This window comes from Gavia stellata, chromosome Z, assembly GCF_030936135.1.
Source record: "Gavia stellata isolate bGavSte3 chromosome Z, bGavSte3.hap2, whole genome shotgun sequence".
Taxonomy (NCBI): domain Eukaryota; kingdom Metazoa; phylum Chordata; class Aves; order Gaviiformes; family Gaviidae; genus Gavia; species Gavia stellata.
The window spans coordinates 77,155,097-77,180,691 of NC_082637.1; the positions used below are offsets into that span (position 1 = coordinate 77,155,097).

The following is a 25,595-nucleotide window of genomic DNA, read 5'->3' on the forward strand; positions in this document are numbered from 1 at the left end:
TCCGAAGGATTTAGCGTTCTGCCTCTGTTAGGCATCTCTGAAAAATCTAACGTTATCACTGCATTTACTTGCCACAGAAGCTGAAGGACTGTAGTGAGACTCCTCTGTTACTACCACACAGCACAGATTCAGAATTAAAAATATGCTAGCTACATGGGAACATGGACAACTAGTCAGCTGCTTGTTTAAGCTACATAAATTTATACCAGAAAAAATGCATCGACATGTGTATTTTTGTACTTGTACCTAGAATTGGGGACAAACTGGAGGATAAGGGAGCAGAATAAGGAGGAGTAAATGGTGCTATATCACTCATAGTCCTTCCTTTTCACCTCCTCCCAGTTAGCTTTGGCCAGCCCACTTCACATTATGGTGGAGCTGCTGTGACTCTTGGTGTCCTTCCTTCCTCTAGTTCATGTATCTAATTCTGTTAGACTGTTAATCAGTTCAACAGGGCTGGCTAAACCATTCAAAATAGACTAGCCCTGAAAGGAAATTTATTGCCATAAATAAAACCCTAAAAGGTATAAGCAGGGTCCACTGTACATATGCTTTGTCTTTAAAGAAAGTCAACACCAGCAATGCTTACAGATCAACAGATTACTCCACTTGTAGTGAAGCATTACAGGAAATGCTTGCTTAGGAATGACCTTCTCTATACTGTGTCCTAAATTACACAGTGACTCAGAGGGCTGCCTGATTTCAGCGTCAGACATCTAGCCAGCAATAGTAGGTTCACCACCACTTTAGTCAAAGCAACTCCATAATACAAGCTAACGTTAAGAGCAGTTTTTCGGAGAAATCCCAGAGCAGCTGAAGACAAGAGCAGCTGTAAAGGACTCTCTTCTGTTTAACAACAGTATACAAAGTCTTTCATTTATCTCCCAAGATTTTCAGATCTCTGTACCAAGATGGCAGGTATCACTAAGTGTTGACTCCATGCAAATATCCCAGACTTTCTTCTTAATTCTTCTTTCTATGCTCTAGGCAACGGAGATGAAACGGAAGCAGGAGCACAAATTCTCATTTCAATTTGTATCCACTATGATTGCACTGCTTCATCCTCCTCTTTAATGGGCCTTGCTTTCTAATACAATACACATCTTATTTTTCCCTTTCACAGCACAAAACCAATCACACCCACAAGGTTTATCATACCACTAAATAGCAACACTATACTGTCTCCTTCTTTCCTGTGGGAGCAGCTTACAGGCTGGAATGTCCAGCCAGACGGTTTTGAAGTGATGGAGGCTGCTAGCAGGGGATTACCCAGCAAAACCAAATCAACAAGTAACACTGGGAGTTACTTTCAGCCCTAGTGGGTGGTGGGCCAATCTTATTTATCATTCCTCAAGATGAGTTTTTGCTTTTTGTATTTTTCCCGCTACTGGTGGGAGAGAGATACCTGTGTATAAAGTCTGAGCTAACACATCCACAAGGCCAAAGGGGCGTACTATCTCTTTTCTTACTTTCTGATTCAGCAGGGTGACCTAGCAGACTGAAAGCTGGATGGATGCTGGAGTTTGTGAGTGGCTAGTAATCAGGACTTGAGAGAGGATCACTGGGAAGGACACCTGGTATCAAACTAAAAGAAACTCTGTTGGGGTCTTGAAGAGTCACAGAAGTGCTGGTGACTGCCTTCTGGGTGGCAGAGGCTTTTTTACCTTCAAGCCAGTATGTTACCATGTCTCCTTTCCCCTAAGGAAGAAAATGGTTCATGGGTTATAATACTACCCATCGTTTGTGTAATAATCTTCTTATTACAACTCAAAGGAAGTCCCAAAAGGAGACTGATGTACCTGTTAGCCATTTTACGTACAGGAAAACTGAGGCATAAAACTTTTCCTTAAAAGATAGTGGTAGCACTATAAATTAAAATGATTCTTTGAAGTCCCATCCAAAACTGAGTCCAGAAGTATGTTAGTCCTTTTATGGAACTCTTACCAATGATTTATGAAGTCTCTGAATGACCTTTTTTGATTTCAAGCAGTTATGACAAAGTGACATGCCATGCAGTACTTCCAAGTTTGGCTAAGTCCTTCATCTCTGAATTGTCAGGGTTGTCCCATGAACAAGACCATGGAATTGGTCCTGGTTTAAAACTTGAGCCTGCTCTCTTCAGGGACAGGAAATAGTCTAACCCATAGACATAGAAGACTGCATGGGTTAAAATTCAGGGACTCCAGAGTACTTTCACACTCTCCTGTCTGTAAAGCTGAGTATAAATGTTGCATACACACCTTGACTTGTAAATTCCCACGGCATACTAACACATACTCTCCAATCTGCTCCAACAGCTGGTATGCACTTGAACTGCATTGTATTTTAAGAGCTGGAAAGAGAGACAATTTTCGTATTACTGTAACAATTTAAACATCTAAGACAGACCCATCCCCCTCTGTGTGCCAAAGACTTCAAGACTCATTAATGAACTCCCCTTTGCTTTTTTCATGTCTTTGCTGTCATTCCTCTGTTATTTGAAATATTCCCACACAAGTTCCAGTATCCTGCCCTCTTTGTGAGGGCATCTCAGGACAAATACATGGCTGTCAACAAACACTGCTTTTCATATCCTGTATCTAATAATATTTGTCTACTCTTCATAGCTGCCTGGCTGGAGTTACTGATGAGCACCCGTTTCATCTTGCGAAGAAAACCATACATAGTTCTACCTCCTGGTCAATAAAGAGCCAGCGCTTTCTTTGCACATGCAGTTTTCAGCAAACTCTAAACATTAAAGAAACTGCTATCCTTGCTCTTCTTCCAAACTTGTAAATAAAAACAGGGGGAAGAGACAGTATTCCCATAACACCACTATTTTTTTTTAACAATGTGTTTTTTCCTTAGTTGAGAATTTATCTTCATGTAAACCCTGGCTGTCTTGCCTTTTGCAAATGATGGAGGAAGGACCAAGGAGGAGGACAGATAGAAAAATTCTGAATACTGCTTTTGCCAGAAAGCAAAATTTTTCCAAAAATTCCTGGGGTTTTTTTGCTTTTAACATTCTGTGACACAGACTAAATCATTATGCTTCTTTGTTTGAAAAAGATCCCAGACGATAGTAGGATGGGCCAAGATTGTCTTATTGATTTTTCTTACATCAGAAAATTATGGTTTTGTAATATCCACTTTTTTGTTTGTTTGTTTAAATGTTTCTTATTGAAAGTCTCAAAACACTCCCTGTAGACCAGGAAATATATGTTTCAACATATCCAGATACATATCTCTGAGATATTCTTTCCAGTAGATACGTGATATTTTAACTGGCCATCCTGCTTGGGAACAAGACACTAGCACTCAGATTCCAGCTGATAACAATTTTAATTTACATTGCTAGTAATCAATTAATCTATTTTAAAGGGATCATCTTAGGTTTAAAACTTGTTAATGTAATTTGAGATCCTCAGATGTACATAGCCAGAGAAAGAGGGACATAAAGAAAGGCTTAAAGATAAGAAGCTCTGTCTTTATACTTAAGTTTATAGTGGTGATGAGCCATGTGAGAAATAGACTGACATACAGAACAAAAGATGAAATATGAAGAATGATGGAAGCAGATTTTGAAGGCATTAGTTTTAAAGCAGTTCCGATGAGATGATATGAGGAACTGGAAAAGAGGAGGAGGAGAAGGAAAGGAGTTATCTGGGAGACTGACAGAAGGAAAATGAAGTTACATGTGTTCCACTCAGGCTAACATTTGCTTTGGAAAAATGTTTAAAATGGTGAGAAGGAGTGGATCCTGGTTGATTCTCAAAACCCTATGATAAACTTTCAAAGCCATCATGTAGGACCACTTCTCTGCCTTTCTACCTTGTTTTTAGTGGGTCATGATAGATGTTGCAAGCATCACTTTTTGTCTTGAAATTAAACTTGAAAACACCTTGGATTTTGCCTAATTCAAATCCATTTACAAAGCATTGCAATGTGAGCCATAAAATTATTCAGCTTCATTTCATGAATGAACAAAACAAAAACAAGCCATCAAGGTTATTTGACCTTGAATGATTCCCTCATCCTTTTTTTTTTTCTCCCCCCAATTCTTGTAGATCAGATTAAAATATTTCAGCAGTTGAGGTTCAAATGCTCACACTGGCTAAAGATAAAGCTTGCTAACTAAACATGGAACTCTGTTATCTCCTGGGAAGAAGTGATATTGAGGATATCTCCATGATTTAATCTCTAGAGATTTCTGTCTAATCTCTTTGCTGGAGGACACATATATAATCTTCTATACTGGTTAAAGACAGACACAGGTCCCATGGAGTTCTACCATCTCTTGTGTTCTCCGTTAGAGGAAGCTATCAGCAAAAAAGAGGAGTCATGAAAATATTTTTACTCTAAATTCAGCTGGGAGCCACAAAGGAATACAAACAGTGAACATATCCACTTACCTCTCATTTTTTCTGATTCTTACCCTTTTTTATTGGAGAGAACTTCAAAGCCATGACAATCCCTCCCTGAGACTTGGGAAATGAGGGAATCTTGTTACAAAGGTTGTAGAGAATATCACTGGCATAATTTTCCCATAGGCACATTGGACCCAGAAATCAACACCCTCCTTACAGGATATGAAGTCATTTAAACAGGACAGGACTCAAAACTCAGCATAACGTTTTTTTCAGAACTCATTAAGGGATGGTCAAAATCACATCTGCAGGTTGCTCCTTGTTACCTTCACTGGTAGATTCCATCCTGGAAGCTGTATTCACAGTATCTCCGAATAAACAATACCGTGGCATTTTGGTCCCAACAACTCCAGCTACAACTGCCCCTGTTAAAGAAAGAAAACAAGATATTTTGTGGTTTTAAATCACATAATCAGTCATACAGCCTCCTGGCTGCTTCCTTCATTACCTTATATCTCATTGACTGACAAGATAAAGACTAAGTGTCAGTATAGTCTTACATGGGTTATACATCTGACTTATAGATGGCTTCCAGAGCCATGGAGGGAATTGCATGGAGGAAAGCCACCAATAGGAGTTGTGCGCACAACGCTCACTGGCCACATGGAAAAGCAGGAAGAGGAAGTAACCTGCTCCTGCTGAAGGCAGAAAATGAGCATTTTGATTCTTTCATGCCAGCCCCAGGGGACTTAAAATATAGAAGATATGATCTCTTGCTGAAGCAATGTAAGCTGCTTAATTTGCAGATGCTGGGCTGCACAGCACATGTCCAACTCTGGCTCTCTATCAAGAAGGAGTTGCACTCACACATCAGCTTAGATCAGGGAGCTTGGAGTCTGAGAGTCAAAGCTAGATCAAAGAGTCAAGAAGCAATTCACTGTTTTGAGAAGAGAACAGCTGAAAAGGACAAGTAACAGACACAGAACGGCAGTCCTCACTCACATCAGCAAAGGCACTGGGGCCATGTGGTGTTTCCGATGTTGTATTCCACACTGCGTTCCCAATATTCCAGGTATCCAATAATTTATTCTGGTGGGATTACCTCTATGAGGTGTTCCATTCCATGTCCAGAAATTAACTTCATTGAGGAAATGCCACTACAGAAATATTTGGTAAACCAGAGAAGGGCTCTTTTAAAGCCCTCTCAACATACCTGAATGGATTCCAGCTCTTATCTTTAGGAGGGTGTTGGGCTTGTGTGGGATCTCAAAAGTCTTGCAGACATCCAGAAGGTCTAAAGCCATGCTTGCGATCTCACCGGCATGAAGGATCCCATTCTCTTTGGGTACTCCTGACACCACCATATCTTAACACAACAATGCAACTGTATTAACATTTGGCATTACACAGAGATTTACCAAAGGAAGCTGCCTAAGTTAGAAAAAAATAAAGCCCTGTTCCTTCACAACCTGCAGCACAGTTGTGCCTGCTGAGCAGAGAAAGCCAGAAACAAACGAAGGATAGGGCAACAGCTCATGTGTGTAATTACCCTAGTTCTGAAAAATGTTGGATTTCCTTCTTACTTTTCCATAAGATCTATTCCCTCCTACTCTTCCTTCCTCTCACCCTCCATTGAGGATACTTGAAGTGGGACAAGTAGTGGGAAGTTCAATACCTTTTGTCTTTGGGCAGATGTTATAGAGGCAATGATTCCCACTAGGCATTGTCCTACGCTTTCTGCACTGACTTTTACTGCGCAGGACAAAAGACAGGTCTCTTCAGGATGCCTCGGGTGCATTTGTTCAGGAATTTTATGCTCCAGAATGTGCTCAACCATGCCACAGAAAAAAAAAGAGTAGGTTTTTTTTTTCCACATCTCTCACAGAATTTCCTGTCTGTCTCATTCAAAAACCCTGCTAGATTCTGCTACGTTTTTGATGGAACTCAGTTTTAATGGTAGTCAATCCCCAGCAGATTCCCGTGGTAGCAAATAGAAAGCCATTTTTCTAAAAATCCAAAAAGAAGAGGCAGCCAATCCCCTACAGAGCATTAGAAGAGAGAAGGTTGTTATGGTCTTTGCAAAAAAGAGAGATGATAAAGCTTATGGAACAGCATCTATGCTTCCATATAGAAGGCAAATTTTTTAGTTGTGTTCCTGTGAAACAGAAGTTGCCAACTGGGATTAATATGTTACCAAGGTTTAAAGTCGGACCTTAGAGGTCATAGGAACCAAATAAAGAGTAGCGGTAGTTTACTCAGCTCATTTGTCCTATCCACAACATTCATCAGCTGTAGAAATGATGATAGGTATGCAGGAAAATGTTCGTAAAGTTTGCTAGGGCTCTGCTAGGACTTCTGTTTTGTGTGGTCCTCCTAGTGCTAATAAGCTTTCCAAACCTCCTTCATCTATTCTTCCTGTCATCAAAACAGTCTCTACCCTTATGAAATACCCATACTCCATCACTGTCCACAGCTCAAGGAACTTACAAGCATCTCCTATTGTCTCCACCTTATAGACATCATAGTTATCTATGATTTCATCAAAAGTGGTATAAAGCTTGTTCAAGAGGTCTACAACTTGGTAAGGTGTGCTGCTGCTGGACAGCTGAGTGAAGCCAACAATGTCACTGTTAAAACAGAACAAAAAGAACATACTCGTCCACTGTCTTAACCATTGCAGATTGGTAATCCTAAACACGCGGTAATAATTTCTCAGTGGAACTACCTCAATCTTCTCTTTTTCAGCATTTCTTTTGCTAAGGATCTTACAGAGTAGTTTTGTCTTCAAACATTTACTTAAACTGAAAACAGACCCCTTCCATTTAAACAGACTGACTGACCTAAGTCTTTTTGCTTACCAAATCAGTAAACCATTTTTTACAGCTACACTGTAATCTGTGACAGACTGAGTAGTCTTCCATTTTGGTTTATGTACAAATGAAAAAAGCTTAATGTCTGTCCATTTATGACAAGTGAAGACATGCAATTTTTATGTTACTTCATGTACACATAACAAGTCAAAGCCTGTAAATCTATGTGGACTCTAAGGATAGAAAAGTTTCCTTTACACAGCTAAATGCTAGAACATTTACTTAGGCTTATCTTAGGAAACGGACATGCATGTATGTGTAACACACCTAAAGTGACGTACTGCTGTGTATTAGAGCTCCACAGTAATCCCATTTTTTATTTAAGTAATTATAATGAAAAATGGAGAGGTGTGAGAATTTTGAAAGACACTTATTTGCAGAGTCAAATGTTGCCAGCTGGTACAATAAATGGCAGTTTGGGTAGAAATTCTGCACTCGGTTAGGAGCTTCACTTGCACTAGGAGCCCAGAAGCTTTTTCAGTAGGAGTCAGTTCTAGTCCTATCTTTCATTTTTGTTTACCTGAAAAAGATGGTGGCACTTAAGTAACTTTGAGCTTGTGCATGTTTTCCCTGCCTGAGATCATCTGCTACTTGCTTTGGCAACATACCTGTTGTAGAAAGTAGAGCGTTGTTACTTTTTTGACATGGATAAAAGCACACAATAAACAGAACATGTTTGTTTAAAGTTACAAAAGCAATGTTCATAAATGTGAAATATTCTGAAGGTGAAAGCACTTTTTAGCATTAAAATCTGCTCTGCTGTAATGTGAGAATTCATGGTAAATCTCATTGATAACAAGTCCAGATTTTTCAGATGACCCATAACTTTTAGTTCAAACAAACCAATATCTATATATTCCAAGTCAGAGTAAGGTTAGATTCTAATAGTATCACTTGGGATACTACAACTCTTTTGTCAACTCTTTGCTACTGTTTTCTTCCTGTATTAGGTTTGTTTACTATCTCTTCTCTGTTTTTTTAACCTTCTTTACTTCTCCTATCTTGCACTTTCACAGCCTTTTTTTTTTTTTGTCTCCTATGTGTTATACCTATTCCTTTATCCCTTTTTTCTTGCGGAATTCCAGAAGATACACTGCCATCAAAAGTAACCTCAGTCCAAAATTAATCCCCCAATATTTATTACTATACAGAAGGATTGCCAAGTAAGATCAAAGTGAGAGCACTATGGATTCTGGGGTCAATAGCTCTCAGGTGGGTGCACTGATTTTTAGGGGGAAAATATAAGAAGTAGCTAAATATCTTTCCAGCTTTGCAAGGAACAAGTATATAGTAATTCATTGGCAACTAAATGTTGTCTATTAAATAATGACCTATCAAAGGGCTTATGTTTGTAATTAGTCAGTTAAAATCAAATTATTATTGAGAAGAATATCCAGTATTTTTGCTATATAACTCACTATACAACAGACGATCAGTCTTCTGTTTTTCATGCATTAAATCCTGGGTTCTCTCAGAAACCAGTATCTCCAGATGTTTGCTATATTTCTCCATCTAAGTAACATAGAGAATTGCATAAATTAATCCTTTTACTGAAACAGATTCATAGTTGGATAGGATTTAAGCATTTGAATGATTCTGCTTTGAAAACATGCAGATAAGCAAAGGCTCAGATCTGAGAGAGCTAATTTTTTCTCACAAAATCCAAAGATCAGATTTCTCCCTAGGTAAATTAATTATTCTAGATTTGAGATTGTTCCTTACACACAAGAGGGCAGAAGCCAATTCCAGACTTTTCAAAGTCCATGTAAACATTAGAGGTCCAATCCAATGCAGAGACCAAGCTGCAGACATGGATTAAAATGTTACCAAAACTGAAAGTATCTAAGTCTCAGTCTTTCATCAAAAGCTCACAATGCTCTTTTGTAAACTGTCCTGCTATGCTATACCATGCTTTTTGCATCCTTGCTCTGTGTGAGGCAACAGGCTGTGGGGGCAGGAGTCTCTTTTCTCTGCTGATGGGCTTACGATACTCTGCTCAAAATGCATCTGTAGACATTCTATTTGTGGCATGCAGGGAATCTAGACCCCCAGTACTGTAAGACCACCACCCAGCCACTGGAAAAGGGGAATATTGTTTCCTGTGAGTGCATTAAAAAACAAACAACATTTGACTGAAGAAACAAAAATGTTCAGCCCCAAAGAAGTTGAGAAAGTTAAAAACAACTGACAGAAATGGAATGAGAAAGAAAGCTGGGTCTCAAGCAGAACTGCAGCTACAATCAGCCCACCAGAGGTGAATGAATGACTGTGGGTTTTCTTATCAAACAAGGGGTATGAGATCAAAAAACAAACCTGAAGGATAGAGGTGAAAGTTATTGCAAGTGAGCCGATTGACTTGGATTGTATTAAAAAACTAAATTTACCAGAGTCATCATCATGTCAACAGGGCTAACTTTATTAGGATTCATCTTGTACAACATTTTCTTGACTTGTTCAAATGTAGGCCTTTGGGCTGGATTATTTTTTCTGCACTTTCTGATTAACTGCAGCAGGGAAAGAGAGCAGAAAAAGAAACAGCCTTTTGTCATTTCAAGCGATGGCAGTGTTTCTAATTAATACTACTATTTTCTTGGTGCAAACTGTGCATGTGAAGCCCTATCTGCAGGTGGTGAAAAGTGGCAGAGGTGTACTGAAGTCTCCAGAGTTCTACAGATATATGCTGAATGAAGCATGGTAGTTCATGAAAATGCTGTTGCGGGAAATGATGAATTAGATGCTCACGTTCCTTCTGCCAAAGACTGCTTAAGCTCTTGTCTTGTGCTTTAGGACAGTGTTGTGCAGTTGGAGTCACATACTGTTTTCAGAGGACTTGTCTGTACACAAAACTCACAAAAGATTAAAAACTCAATTACTTCTTAAGATTGTTAACTCCCGACTAAAATCCAGTGCTGCTTACAAGAAGTTTGTTACATCTAGGTTGCTACAAATCACCAAAGGTGAATTATATAGCTCTCAAGCTGAAACAAGGATGCCACAATCTTGTTCTGATTTAATTGAACTGGGAGGGGTGTACTTTGTTTCATTAGGCAGTTTGAGGCTACTGACCACATAAACGTTCTGCATGAGAATCAAACCAAACTCATACTTTGCCTGAGACGCATACTTCACTATTTGAAAGTTTTTTGCCAGTAAGCTAAATAGATATTACTAATATCAAATATGTATGAAACTGAACCCTTCATAATAAAATGAAAATGCACAAAAATAAATTACTGAATATTAAAAACATTGTTTATTACACTGACAATTTGAGGGGACAACTGAAACTTTCAATTTGTCAGAATGACTGTTTTTTTATTAAGGATACTAAAGCATTTCATTTTGTCTTGTTTGAGATGTACTTCTTGACTTCTGTGTTGTTTACACTCATCAAAGGTAATATAGCCATAAAACTTCTGTGACATGTCTTAAATTCACTTCAGTAAAGAATTTTTGTACACAATATTGTATCTTACTCACCTCTATGTAATCTGTGGGACATGGGCAAGAATTCTCAGCCTTTCCTGAAATTAATTCTGCCAAAGGTGGGCACCAAGAATATTCAGCTGAATGCACATCATCTTTCTGGAGAAAAAGGGATTAAACAATGTTGAAACAAGTGGCGTGTTTTTCATACTGCCCATTGAAAATATATTACTATGCTCATCATTACTTTTACGACATCTTCCCTATCACTTCCAGATCAGCTTTTTTACATGAGAGTACAAGAAAAAAAACCAAAAAAAGGACATAACTCAGTCTAAACTGTGTGGCCTTGTCTAAAAGCTTTTTCATGGCTGAAAGACTTTAATCTCAGTGCTTATATGAGGTAAACAACTTTTGAAACAAATTAATACCTGGCAAGATATTGGAAAACTCTTGAGAAACCACAAGGCCTACATTGGTCTATTATCACAAACTGTCAGAAATGGAAGAATGGCAGTTTCAGGTCTTCATTGTTAGAATTCTTGTTAAGCAAATTATTTCAGACAGAACATGGTTACATATCCAGAATGTCTGGTTTCAATTTCAAGGTGTACTTTTTGTGTTTGCCATTTAGCACTGGTCAAAATACACGTGCAAAGAAGACCTTTTCCTTATGCAGAGCAGCTCATTTGCTCTCCTAGCATATTCTTACCATTGCAAAACTCCACTGGAAGGGCATGTGCACGGCAGGAAAGGGAAGGAACAACAGGAGGAAAAGGAAGATGTTACGGCATACCTTCCTGCTCCACCCCCCTGCCATTAAGCCTCACAGAGCAAACCAAAACACAGTTTTGGAGTTACATTATTTTTGTCATTCACTCTTCTTCAAAGTCCTAAAGGGAAGACTGCTAGATGCATGAGGAAGCCCTGATTGCATGTTCCATTGGAACTGAACTTGCACCCAGAACACCAAGAGGAAAATGCGTGCTCAAAAAATAAATCAAAGGTGCAGTTACTCAGAGTTTGGTTTGTATCTTCAGCAGAAACAGAATCAAAGTTGTTATGCAAACTTCAAAGTTCATCTTTACTTACTTGCACAGGGTCACTTCTTGTGGCAATTTCTAGTAAAATGATGGCATAACTGCAGAATAAAAGCAAACCAAAATCTTAATGAAATAACAGTTAGTGGAGTCAGTGATTTCTTCTTTCCATGGTTTCTTATTCTTCCCCATTTTATGACCTAAAACCTAGTATCCCAAAAGGGAGGATGGCAACAGTGCTGCTATCTGTTACTACTCTGTGCTTTCACAGGTCTGTCACTGGTCATTTCATAGCAGTCTCCTCTCACAGTTATCAGTCTCAGAGATGAAACATTTGAGTTTGATGGACAGCAAAGCAATGTTCTCTGGAAGAATTAATGGAGTCCGGAGGGGGTATGTGCAGGGACTTACATGATACCTACCAATTAAACATACAGGACAGGTTTGTGCTGTATTCAAGGGGCAGGAACAGGTTCAGCAGAATCATCAGCTGGAGGAGTGGCTTCTTTTCAGCATAGATCACTGTTCTGGAAAATCTCCGAAAAGTCAATGACGAGACAGTGTGTCCAGAGTAGATCTTTTACAGTAAGAATTTTTGCTCGTTCTTTCTGAATTATATTTTCATCATCATCATCTTCCTCAGATGAACCAAGGTCAAACACATTCATCAAGGGTGAACAATGGAAGAAATAGGGTAACAACTGGGTGTTCAGTCTCCTTATGGAACTCACTGAGATCTTTTAGAACAGTGATCTCTGAGAAGCCAGCACCTCCTCCAGCCAGCAATCCTGATAAAGATGCTCTTTCCTCTTCATGTATTGATACTGTGTAATAAGTAACTCCCCACATGCACCTCTACTTGATAGCATTTATTTTTATGGGGAGTACTGGTTTGCAATCTGTTGTGTTGCTAATGGTTGCTCTGTTCTGTAAGGCATTCTAGCTGTATAATGGGGTATATCATCTATCTTTCAGTCCACTCATGAACCACCACCACTGGCAAATAAAATAATGCACATAAACCATGCTGAATAATGTAGAAATTAATCTGATGATATTTTTATGTTAATTTTTGGGTGATTTGGTAGTAGAAAGGAATACCAATCCTGGTGAGACAGCAAAGCTGAAACAGATTCTTAAGGAGAGTAATTAGATGAAGGTAACTCCGATAAAGCAGTATTGATTTCATTCAGCTTCAGCAGCACCAGTCAAAAAAGTCCTAGCATAGTGGGTAGTGGAATTCACATAATGATTACAAATCAAGAGGAGCCAATCTAGGAGAAACTGTGACTGGAAACAGCCTCTTCAGCTCAAGCAGGAGCTGCTTTCATGCTTCTGTTCTCATTTCCATTTTAGCTTTCCCATCTGACCAACACATTCCCTGGAGAACTTTAAAAGAAAGTGATTCATCTGTAAGAGCATACAAAATTACAAGTCCCACTCCTGCATTTTCTACTCATTTTTTTATTTGGGCCATACCGTCAGTAATCATAATGGAATTTTTGCACAGATAAAAACTGAGGATTTCAGTCCTGGGACACTGGTCCCTGCCCAGCGAGCCCACATGTATGTATCAGGAAGGCTTAGCACCTGCTCATATCATCAAACAGAAACTGTTAAAATGCAGGTTCTGAAGAATAGCTCAGTTAAAAAGACAACTCTTTTAATGCTACATGGTACATGTCTATCTTTTTTTACCAAGAAAGGATTAACAGCAGTACAACAAAAGAAGACCTGGATTTTGCAGACACAGTAGTGACAGCAAGATAGATTCAGCAAGCAATCACTGAATCTGTCAAGTGTTTACTGTAGTCATCTATGATATGAGCAAATCAGCTCTTAGCACTATTTTAAGGGAAGTCCTTGGCAAGAAATGGCTTCAGGAGGCCAAGTAGCCTGCAAAGTCATGTAATGATATCTGACCTGAACAGGGGCAAAGCATGAACCAGACAAGCACCAAGGAAACATTTTCTGGAATGCATTTTCACTGTGGGGCAATGATAAGCTGCAATGCATAAAACAATCCTAAAATTACTGCTTAGTTGGAGCACAGTACTTTCTAGACCTGTCCATGTTGAAAAAGTAAAGACCGACACAGGATAAATGGCAATAGCCAGAAATATCAACACAGTGACAAACTGCCTCTAGCTGATCTATTTTTAAGCAAATTCTAAGGGCATGTTTAAGCCTATAGATGTAAATACTGTTGAGATCTCAAATTCTTACTTACATAATCTGATAGAATGGATTACAATTAATAATGTTCCAGCACATTGAATATGCATACATTTCTTCACAAGGGAATAATGTGCATTAATCCAGGAAATCTTATATATAAAATCATGTCTTCAGTCCATATAATTTTTAATGACTCCTAATTGAAAAAGGGGAAGGCTTAAACAACATTCTCTGTTTCTGCAACTAATTTTTCAATAAAAGCCCCATAAGAGTCACTTAAGGGAGTAAACATTTGTTGTGGCCTAGTGCAAGCCAGAGTAAAACTCAGAGCTTTTCATAAAACGCTATACTAGCTACTCTTTGGTAAATAAACGTATTAGTGTTTTGTTAATAAACAGTGCTAATAACCATGTCTTCTGCTCAACTGTATTGCACTATCAGTATTTCAATCTCTAATTGAATTCCAGTTCTTTACACTCTGCTAGCTACCAAAGTCACCAGGAAATAGCAGACTTCTGCTGGGCTGGGAATGTGGCAAGAAAAAGTAAGAGAAAAGGGCCACAAAACATCTTGTAGTACCATTCTGCAATTTCCCCTTTCAAATGGTTTCAGCAAACTACTGGAAATAAGCAGACAGAGGAAGTATCATTGTTATGAAATAGAATACACCAAGAACGCAGTAATTTTCCTACTTAATACAGAAAATTCATGTAAGAACCAAGAAATATAGGTAATTTTTTAAAAAAACTAGTTCAATGACGTTTTCACTAAATTATATTATCTGAAAATTCAATTGTAATACCTCTTATCTGAAGTGGTTGGATATCTTATCTGAAGTGTTTGGATAGAAGCTATCCGTCACTGGCAAGGCTAAACCTCATAGCCAAATAAGCCATTGCAAAGTGGTGTTTAAAGGCTTTTGAAAGGAAAGGGATGGAGCTATTCACTAGTGCATCCATTTTTTTTCCTACCTCTATTTTTTCTCTGAAAACCAAATATTGTCACTGGGTGTATGCAGCAAAATAATATATTGACACTAATTATAGAAGTATGGGATGCATACAGCATTATGACATCCTAGAAAATTGATGCTATTAACATTTAAGGTATTGCCTTTATTGAAAATAATCTACTTTTTCATAAGAAACAGCAACAAAAAAGGATTACTAGATAATAGCAGAACTTGATACCTTTTTTATCTACCAGTCCATTGTAATTCCTTATAAATCATTAGACCAACTCTGCATTTATATAATGTCAGTGAATTCAGTATTTGGTTATCTACCTTGAAAGAGAAGATCTTGTGATATCTATGCTGTTCTGTATTCCAGGATCAATCCTTTTTAAAATATAATCAAACATATACCTGTGATGACCACAGAATTACACTGAGCCTAATTGTGATTAAAGAATACTCAACTCGAGATGAGATTAAGTGAGAAAAACAGGAAAAGTTAACTACCTGTAGATGTCTGTCATAGAATTGGGTTCAAAGTCTGAAAGGGAATGGATTTCAGGAGCTGTGTAAATCTGTATCAAATGCTGCTGGTATGAGCTTGACCCCTCAGGAGAATCTTCTTTTCTGTATGACTGCAAACCATAATCTAACATGGAATAAATCAGGACACAAACTATTCAGTGGGTACTTCACATGAATTAGTAGACAGTATCACAACTAGTCTAAAGGAGTTAATTTTCCCTGTTTGAAATACACATCTTAGTCTAAAAATATAGTCTGTCTGGTTGTTTTGTCCCTCTAAACCAATCGCAAATATAGGATTTGGAAACCAAATGTTTCTGTAAGATTGCATGACAGCAAGGATGTTGAATTACATGGCCTCTTCCAATCAGAATTATTTTATGATATACAATTATATTCAGAGAATAGGCTCGCTTCAGTGCAAGAGTTAGCATGCAAATGCAGGTTTCTGTTCTACTCGTCCTCTGATCCTTATCTGTGGTGGCAGGTTGCTAGAGTACTTACAAGTTAGACTAGAACTACTGAAAATCAGATGGTGGGCTTTACTTGCACACCACTAGCTTCAGAACAAAGGCAGCATAAATGTGAAACATCTTTGCAGCTATACTTCTAGCCTAACACAGAAGAGATTCTCTGCATGTGACTCAGCATCAGAGAGGAGAAAAAAACAACTGACTTCAGTTTTCTTTCTGATATGAACAGCACTCTGCTGAGTGTGTGGGAAGTGAGGATGCAGATGTCTGGTTTTGTTTGGAGTGACCTCTAATTAAGATGGTCCTAGAGCTCCATTCTTTATGATGGAGGTCATTGGAGTTTTTCAAATTGCCCCCACATTGGTTATTTGTGAGGTTTATTTAACATTATTGCATCCAGATAAACCACGAATATTTGAAGTCTCTACAGTACTACCAGCTAATTTCTGAACAATTTCACAGAGATCCCATTTAGTTCAGTGGAGCTGTGCTAAGGTGATGCAGTTGATGTAATTCAAGTATCTCTATTTTTTGTGCTTTTCTCCAGAACAGGCTCTAAGCAAAGTAGGCAGTTCTGAAGGCAGCAGGTTACTAAACAAATTGGAGAAGCAGGCATGGCCCTGTGTAGGAGCCTTAGTCATAGGATGAACCATTGAAAGACAAATCTGTTGCTGCTGTTTTTAAGATGGCTGTGGGTTATAGAGTGTGATAACTACTTTGGGGAGGAAGTAGATGAGATGATCATTGCCTTCATTCCCTTCAGCAGCTGCAAACTAAGCTAGACTCTCCAATGGTTTACCTGTCCCCACAGGCTGTCTTCCTGTACCAGGAGCAGACCAGACCTGTACCTCTGTCTCTGGGAGAATACAATTCAGTTTTGTGTACAGGACTGAAAAACTCTGAGTTGAGTCTGCTTTCCTCCATGAAACTACCTTGGGTTTACCAATCAGTCAGCATTATTCCATGTCTTTAGAACACTGTCCATGGCTCAGGTTTTCTCTCTGTATCAAAACGGAGAATGAGATAGAGTTTCTGCTCAGGCTGATGTTGATAGACTCCATCATTTGTGGGATCAGATGTGAGTATCAGTGACTCATTTTAAATGACTTGACATGATAACGTAACATGAAACTTGCTTCAGCACGGGGCATTTCTAGTGATGGCTGGTATAGTCAGCATTTCTTCATGAAATGTCAGCATGGAGGTGCTTGGGAGGAGTGTTGAGTGTGAAATCTATATGCATTAGCGGGTTAGCTGGACAGTTTTGAAATTTCGGTCTTATCTTCTCTTTACCTGCAACTTTACAAACCCATCGGTCATCTATCACACAGTTACTAGACTTCAACCGTCCATGGTATATTTTGTGGTGGTGAAGATAGGCCATTCCTTGTGCAATATCAGTAGCAAAAGAAAACCTGAAAGACAAAAATCAATGAGCTAGTATTTCCACTAAACTTTCACTCAAGAGTGGCTCCAAAGCCTACTGAAGTTGACAGAAAGCCTCCCTGTGACTGCAATAGCTTTCAACTTGTATCCCCATGCTCATTTTTCCAAAACATTTAAGGTGGGTTGCTGAAAACCCTTAACTCCCACTCAGTTGTCTGAGTCCAGAGGCCTTTAACATCTTTTATAACAGTTGAGTTTCTTCTAGAAATTCCCCGTACCTTTGTACCCTTGAGAATGCTTTCAAATGTTTACAAAAGAAACAATTTTTATTAACTTCCTCACTTTATTCAGAGGGTTTCCTCCCTTACAATCTTTTTCTTTGCTGAAGGCAAACATAAGGCAGAAGTAGAAAGAGTGTGCCAAGAAGATTACTCTCAAAAAACAATGTCATTGCCTTTGTGGAAGTTTTATTGACAATGCGAGCTCATTTTCTCTATTGGTAAATATGATAAAGTGTTTGTAGGTGTGTTAATCATTTCACCAATATGTCTTCGCAACAGAGATGCAGTGATTTTTAATTAAATGGGGATGCCCAAGATATTTGAAAACAAAATGAAGTTACATGGGAAGAAAAGGTTTAAAAACAGTTTTGCAGTATAACTAGAGATGGCTTGAAAAGTCATTGGCTTAGCACGACCAGCGCTAAATATATGATTGCTCAAAAATCCAGAGGACAATTTGGGCTGCGTATTTGAATTAGCTTTCTTTCTTCTTCATTCGCTCCATATCACAGTGCAGGCCTGTCTATCCAAGGACTTCATCTAAAATTAACATCTTGTCCTAAACATCACATAGCACAGTTTGTGTCATTTAGCTTTTCAAAAGCTTTTTCTACCTGAAGCCCCAGTTCAACGGAATGTCTTCATTGAGCAGAACATCACTCAGACTGCCTTTGGGGCAGTACTCTGTCACAATTGCAACATTTGGCACTTCTATGCAACCTCCAATGAATTTGCAGAGATTAGGATGGTCAAGTTCCCTGTGAAAATCAACAGAAATCACAGCACACAAGCAATTTTTATGGATGTCCCTCCTACTTTTTGTACAGTAACTGGAAAACCAAGTGCCTTGTATAGTAATGAAGAGAGAAAGGCAAAACAGGCATAAGGAGATTTTGATCTGGTGTCAGAGCAAAGTTTGAAAGAAAGAGGAATATGAATTTGCAGTTACATTTGGACAGATTGTAACCCCTAAAGAACAAGTGTAAAAATGGAACAACATACACTTCCCAGGTTTCACTTCCTACCTCACTTGCTTTACTTCTTTACGTATGGATTTGGTCAGTGTGAATGCCTTCTTCATTATTTTCTTCACGGCCACTGTTCTGCCATCACTGAAACAGAGTAAAATGCTGTTCACAGAGTTTTAGGCCAACTTCATAAGCCACACAGACTACAAAAATGGACTGGATATATTTTCTATTGTGGGCAGCTTCGTATGCCTAGAGATGAAGTACAGAATTTAAGCATGTCTATATGTGAGTGTAAGTCTGAATTTGAGTACCTGACTGGTGATAGGGCCCTGTTTCTATGATAAGGGATGCATTAGTGATGATATTCAAGCATCCTTGATCTGTGGATGACAGTTGGAAGGTGAGAGCATTAAAGTCAGTTGAGGCAGCTGGATGATGGAGTAGCAGCAAAGAAAATGTCAGAGCTAGTGAAACACATACAGCAACATCCCTGCTATCTGTTGCTTCTGACTACTGTTTTGGAGATCCACCACTGATATTTTACATCCTTTTGTTCTCATGGGATGAAGCATTGTCAATGATGAAGCAGCTGAGTTTGATAGACAGCAAAGCAATTTTTCTTGTAAGAATAAAGGAATCCAGTGGAGATACATGTAGGAATTTAAGTGATACCCACCATATAAATATAGAGAACAGGGTCTGTGGTATAGCAGATGTAGGTGCTTCACCAATGAGACTGAATGCCCCATTCTTACATCTTTCACCCTTGATGAATGTGTTTGACCTTGATTCATCTGAGGAATATGATGATGATGAAAGTATCATCGTTCAGAAAGAAGCAGCAAGAATGCTCACTGTAAAAGATCTATGCTGGACACAGTGTCTCATCAGTGAAGTGGCTGTGATTTTCCAGAACAATGATCTATGCTGAAAAGGCAACTGCACCCCAGCCAATGATCCTAAGTAAGCTCCTCTATCCTGCAAAGCACAGATCCTGCCCTGGGTATTCAAATGGTAGGTATTACTTCCATCTTCACACATGTTCCGCCCCTACCCCCTAATTATATTATTTTTATGGGAAAAATTGCTTTCTGGATAGCAGGATATGGCTATATTGTTGCCTGTATAGTTATACGAAGTGCAGCTTTATAATGCGATCCAGAGGTGAAATGCTCTGTATCTTCATTCACGTCAGCTGGTTTAAGGACAAGATTTCTAATGTGCTACTGTATAGGATGCCACTCTTCAGTGCCAAGAACCTAGCTGTGCTCTGTCTGCATTTTAGAAAAGGGGCTGCGTAAAAGCCTTGATTGCAAATATATTTGAACAGTAAGGGCCACTCATTAACAGATGCACGACACATTATGCAGCCACAACCTTTTAACAAGTCCTGAAGAGAAAAGGAGAAATGACAACCAAAACAGAAGCCTGGCATATAAGATATTCCACAGCCAGTATGTGGTACAGAAGTCAGATGATGTTATTAACTTACTAGATCTGGCCTAGCAACAGAAATGTAAGCTTTTGCACCACCTATCAACAGTAAAGTGGCAGGAACCAGAAAGCAAGGTGAAACTGTAGTATAGTAGGTACTGTAGTAAATGAGTAATATATTGACTTACTATCTCCCAGTCTGGGTGAAGTACTGTTTTCTGGACACATTAGCAGCTGCTGTGCAGGAGCTCAGAGCAGTGATACAGCTGGCACTGGAGTCACTGGGTGCTGGGGGAGCACTCATCACGCTTTCTGTTGCTGTCCATACTATGCGATCTAAATGGGGTGTGGGATGATAAAAGGCACCCGAAGATGCATATTACTGCCAAGGTAGAGACTCCAGAGGCAGACAAACATAAAGTACTCTCCAAATCTTTGCATCTTGGCTGGTCCTGTTAACGCTTAAGACAGAAAGCCATTGCTTGGAATGTGACTGCTGCATAAAAAGTAAAAAGTTCCAGAGATGATTCATTGCCAGAGATCTTTCTGAGTAATCCACAGGATTTGATGCAAGTTTCATTTCTCTGCTCTTGGGATGATTAGCCCTTGCTGCTACTTAGATGCTGAGGACAGAACCCAGGGAAGCAGAGCAAGCCCTGTGCCATACTTTAACAAGTCTATTTGGAGCTCCTAGAAGACTGTAAAGTACAGGGATGTGGGAAGTGATTCTGACACCAGAGGGAAGTCAGAGAAGAGCAACAATACAGTCAGATGAAAAAAAATCAATGATCTCAACGTATCTTTTTTAATCTGTTGACCAGCTTAAGGTAACAAAATGGATTTCAAAACAAATTTAATGAGTTATATACCATTTCACTATCTCCAATTAAAACCCAGATCTGGACAATTAATCTTAGCTTTGCTGAAACCTCTCAACTCTCCTTGGTATCAGTATCCAATAAAGTATTGCTCAGGAAGTTCAGCATCTCACCTTGCATCAGGACTGCCATGTTCCCACACCATGTTATTATCCATATGCAGTTCAAAATTGCGTTGATGTTTGGAGTCTTCCTACAGCATTCCACCCAGAAATATACTAGAGATCCCTGAGACAGCTTTGAGAATAAGAGTGTGTATATATACATATATATATTTTTTATATGTATATATATATATATATGGTGCAATGCACCAAAAAAGGTGTTATCTTGAAAAAATAAAGGTAGGTTTTCACACATTACATACCCTGGGTACAGCACTGCTGATGTGTTTCCATTTAGGTAACTGTACATTTCAGGCTACTATGGGTATCTCTGGACAGCTCTGTCTAGAGGAGACATACTGTCTGTTTCCAAATCTCATCATATTATCAGTCCTCATTACTCTTAAGTTGTTAATCATCACTTCTAGGTCTTAAACAGTATTGTTGCTTCACAAGCTCCTCTCCAAGAAAACTATGTCTTTCATTTTGTATTTTTCAAATTAATTTTTAATATGTTATTTTTTGATCATGCTTCTAATTTCCGTCAGTCTCTTTCCATTGTTTCTCCTCCCATGTGATATTTATGACCTTTTGTAATTCACTATCAGCTGAAAATTTGCTCATGTTCCTTTTTGTTATGTTGAAAGACAATTTTCCTTTAGTGTTCCATTTATGTTTTCACAAATCTGGATTGAAATTCAGTTTGGTTTATGTACTAAAATTAATTTCTAAGCCAATAACTGTTCTTTACACCAACAAGGATGTCATATCAAAACTACATAGAAATTAATGTTCAAGTCCAAGGCTGAAAGTATCTCTACTGTATATTAACACAAGAATGTCTTCACACTTCTACTAGCAAAACAATGACATAACACAGATAAAGCAGACATCTCTCTAGCAATTCCTCACAGATACAGAAAGTGAGTGTACATCAGCACAGACCCATCATCTTCAGCAGATTTCTAGATTTACCCTTTCTGAGGGTCTATGCGTTATTTTCCTTCTGAAAGCTAAAACAATGAACAGCAAAATAAATAATCTATACCTATTTTAAATGCAGCATAGTAAAACATATAATAAGATCTGATTTTATTCTTAAAATGTTTAATTACAACCAATTAAATCAACTTTTATATCCAGAAGGGAAGATGAAGAAAACTCTGGCCACAATGAATTACTTTTTGCAGCAAGTCTGTCAGAGATAGCATACATTGAGAGAAATTAAGATCTCATTATATCCCTCATTATATTTGTGCAAATCCAGGGCAACTTAGTGAGACCAATTTTACAGAATGATACATTCACTGAAGCAACTGTAATTCATTTTGTCCAAGTCCAGAGGTTATCTGTTTGTTTTGGGATAGGTCTTTTTTAATTGACAAATCACCATAAAAAAGAACAAAACTACTTAAAATAACTTTGACATCTAAAGTTTCAATAAACAAAAATATCAGTGATCAGCTCACAGAGGTTACAGGGATGAAACTTTGGATATTTCTTTCACAAATTGGCTCACCTTTTGTAAGACCCTTAAAACATGAAGATGTGCTTATGATTGAGATTATTTCTCAGGCTTATTAAGCAGACTCACCATAGTATCAAAATGACAAGTTACTAACCTTGTCTGATGCAGGTGAAGTCTATAATCCAGCTTTCATCCCAAAACATCTTTTGTTTCTGATAGTGAAACCACTACAAAAACAATTCAAATTCATTACTGATGTTGCCCTACTAACTTTGAAGGAATTGAACTAGAGATTTTTTTTTCAAATATGAAAGTTTATAAGTATCCAAACAAAATCTGATGTTTAATCATCCAACATATATCTTATGAGTAACATTAGAACCAAGAGTATTAATAACAGGCTTAAAAGAAAACAGCATCTAATATATATCTCAAAAATGGTACATTCTATATTCTAGAATCTAATTACATGTCATATTTTGCCTTGGCTACAAACTCTCCATTATTGTCAATACGTCTTAGGCACTATATTTACATCTCAGCCTGGACGTCATATGAGTGGTTTACATCATCTCATGTCATGCTATGTAAGTGCATGACAAGAACACACTACATCCCAGCCCCAAGATAAGGAGCAGTACATCCTGGATCCTGTAACAGAATTAGCTCCCAATCCATGAATGAGGTAATATTATGTCAAATACTCTAGCATAAAGAATATTAGGCAGGGATTCTGTGACTACTTTGCAAAGAAGACATTGATCTAATAGCTGATTTTCTGTAGGGCTGACATACAAAACTAACAAAAAGTGTAAACACATGCTTTCAAAAAAGGAGCAGCAGATTAAATTATACAGCTGTTATAGATGCAGTCAATGCCGAAATGTCAAACCAAAGCAGCATTTTACTATCATGATACCATTTTCTATAGTCTGGAATTTAATATTAGGAATTATGCATTCACTGGAACAGGTAACAAAAGCCCAGATAATACACAAGGAACATGGTGTGGAGATTGTGTCGATATTTTGGTAGGAATTTATGACAAATATAGAGCACACTGAATCAAAATTAAGTCATCCCATTTATTTCAAAGGCTTCTGAGAAGAGACATCTACATCTTGTCTTGCAAAGGTATGACTGAACAAAGATATGTTAGCTAGAAGTAAGCACTAGGCTTGTTACAGACACTGATATCAAAGGAATCCTCTTCTCTACTTGAATGATTAAAGAAGGCATTAGCTTCCCAGATGGTTCTTTTTACAAGAAATTAATTACTGAATTGGACAAAAGGAACTTTCCTATCTTGTTTACTTATCACCTAAATAAAACATTAAAAAAAAGAAGACACTACTGCAGAAGTTAGCAGGAGTAAGTATACAGAAATGCAAGAAGAAAAAAATAAACCTCAAAACCTACAGAAAAATAGCAGCAATACATTTTGCTACAAGACCTTTAAATAAACCCAGGCAAGGCCAAGAAACTCCATTGCTGTTTCTAAAATGCCAGTTGTTTAAAACTGTCTGAACTTCTCAACTGTCCAATTAAACATTTCTATCAGATCATATGTGTTTATGGGACGGTTACTAAAAACACATTGTCACAACTGCCCTGTGGATTATAAATGCTCAAATAGTTTTCAACAGTGCTTCTGCTCCTAACTCACAAAGCCACACAGAGAGACACAGCATAGAGAAAAAAACTTAATTGTGATTCAGGCCTCCTGTAGTACCTTACTGAGTGGGCCATCAGCCTTCTCCTGCCCATTCCCCCTCAAGTCACTTGCCTACCTCAGATGGTCACTGCAGGTGCAGTACAAGACAGAAAGACAAGGAAACCCTGAGGAAAGAGGAGCCTATAGATTTACAGGATTTAAAGGCCAAACCTCAAATAAATTATCTGTTACATACCTAGTCAATATAATGACTCTACAACTGCCATATTCACTTGCTAAATCCTTGTTATGAAATTCAGAAATGTATTTTTTTTCCAAGATGCAGACACTTAAGGAATATAGAACCTCTTTCCCAGAAGCATGGTGAATTAATAAGCCATAATAGCATGTTGTCTCTTTATACAGACATTTTCATTCAAAGGTATCCAAAACTACTTCTCCCATATTCATATACTCCTCTCTCCTCATTCCCTTTTTGTTTTTCTTTTGTGAATCTGTTATAATAATTGATAACTATTATACAAAATTAATCACTTTGAATTGAACCAAACTGGTTCAGTTACACTAGGAAAATAAGCCTATTAAAAAAACCCAAACAAACGAGAAAAAAAAGGAAGATCCTCTTCTCGTTATTTCTTTTGAGAATATTCCAAATTGAAAGTTTTCCATTGTAAGTTGTATTTGGATTCTGAGATTTAATGGCCTCTGGTGGAGCTAATCCCTTTATGAATTTACCTAATTTGTTTTTGAATTCATTTATATTTCTGGCCTCCATAGGGTTTTGAAGCAGTTAATTTCATAACAGTTTTATTCTGAGTGAAAAGTACTTTTACTTTACTGGCACCCCCTAGTCCCTGTGTTGTGAAAAACCTCTTCTTCCTTTACCATTATATAACCATCCCTCTGTTACATTCCTCTTGAATCTTCTCTCTTACAGGATGAAAATTCCTAGCCCAATGAGCCTTCCCTCACAGAGAAGCCAAAAAGTTGTTTCCCTTCCTTCTGCTTTCTTCCATAGCACAGAGGTTCCGGATGCAGAAGAAAATCTATCCCTCTACTAAGAGAGCGCTCCACTCTAACTCACTGTATCACGGAAGTAAGAGAAAGGAAATAGAAGAGGAGAGAAAGGATACTTACCATGACTGTCAAAATGAAGCCAGTGCAGACTAAAGATATTGGTAAGGCAATTGCTATCCTAGCATCAGCGGACAGCGGGCATTCTCCACAATCTGCTGGACAGATAGAGCAGTCTTCTTCTTCCTCACAAAAGCCATCTCCACAGACTGATTAGAAAAGTAAGCACATATCAGAATATTTTAAGGCAGTTTCATCCATCCACAAGGTTGTATTCAGATTTAAACACATGGTTCTTGAGCTGGGAAACCTCAGAATACCAGAAAGAATAAATTTTGAAGAATCCAGAGATAGCACCCCAACAGCTGATATAATCATCTGATTTTTTAAAGTGATACAAGATCTCTTTGATCAGATTAAATTGTTAATGACATCATGCCTTTAACATGTTTTGTGTATCAATCACTTCATCATTACTGTTTCTCATTGTCCATCTTTTTTTTCTGAGACT

At 38.1% G+C, this 25,595-nt stretch overlaps 1 protein-coding gene across 1 annotated transcript in view; it reads right to left on the bottom strand.

The window, feature by feature from the left end:
• Window positions 1-1,533: 1,533 nt before the first annotated feature.
• The window catches only part of LOC104260289 (atrial natriuretic peptide receptor 1), a 34,691-nt gene continuing 10,629 nt past the window's right edge, over window positions 1,534-25,595 (bottom strand). Inside the window, exons 7-24 of the mRNA XM_009815962.1 lie at window positions 25,148-25,293; window positions 22,490-22,562; window positions 20,301-20,318; window positions 20,074-20,203; window positions 18,506-18,592; window positions 18,095-18,238; window positions 17,107-17,228; window positions 15,323-15,464; window positions 11,735-11,783; window positions 10,697-10,801; window positions 9,601-9,720; window positions 8,635-8,728; window positions 7,737-7,824; window positions 6,834-6,973; window positions 5,560-5,712; window positions 4,673-4,771; window positions 2,241-2,332; window positions 1,534-1,698 (exon numbers count right to left, since the gene is read on the bottom strand). Of these exons, the coding sequence (XP_009814264.1) occupies window positions 1,534-1,698; window positions 2,241-2,332; window positions 4,673-4,771; window positions 5,560-5,712; window positions 6,834-6,973; window positions 7,737-7,824; window positions 8,635-8,728; window positions 9,601-9,720; window positions 10,697-10,801; window positions 11,735-11,783; window positions 15,323-15,464; window positions 17,107-17,228; window positions 18,095-18,238; window positions 18,506-18,592; window positions 20,074-20,203; window positions 20,301-20,318; window positions 22,490-22,562; window positions 25,148-25,293 (1,967 nt within the window). The remainder of the gene's footprint in view (window positions 1,699-2,240; window positions 2,333-4,672; window positions 4,772-5,559; window positions 5,713-6,833; window positions 6,974-7,736; window positions 7,825-8,634; window positions 8,729-9,600; window positions 9,721-10,696; window positions 10,802-11,734; window positions 11,784-15,322; window positions 15,465-17,106; window positions 17,229-18,094; window positions 18,239-18,505; window positions 18,593-20,073; window positions 20,204-20,300; window positions 20,319-22,489; window positions 22,563-25,147; window positions 25,294-25,595) is intronic.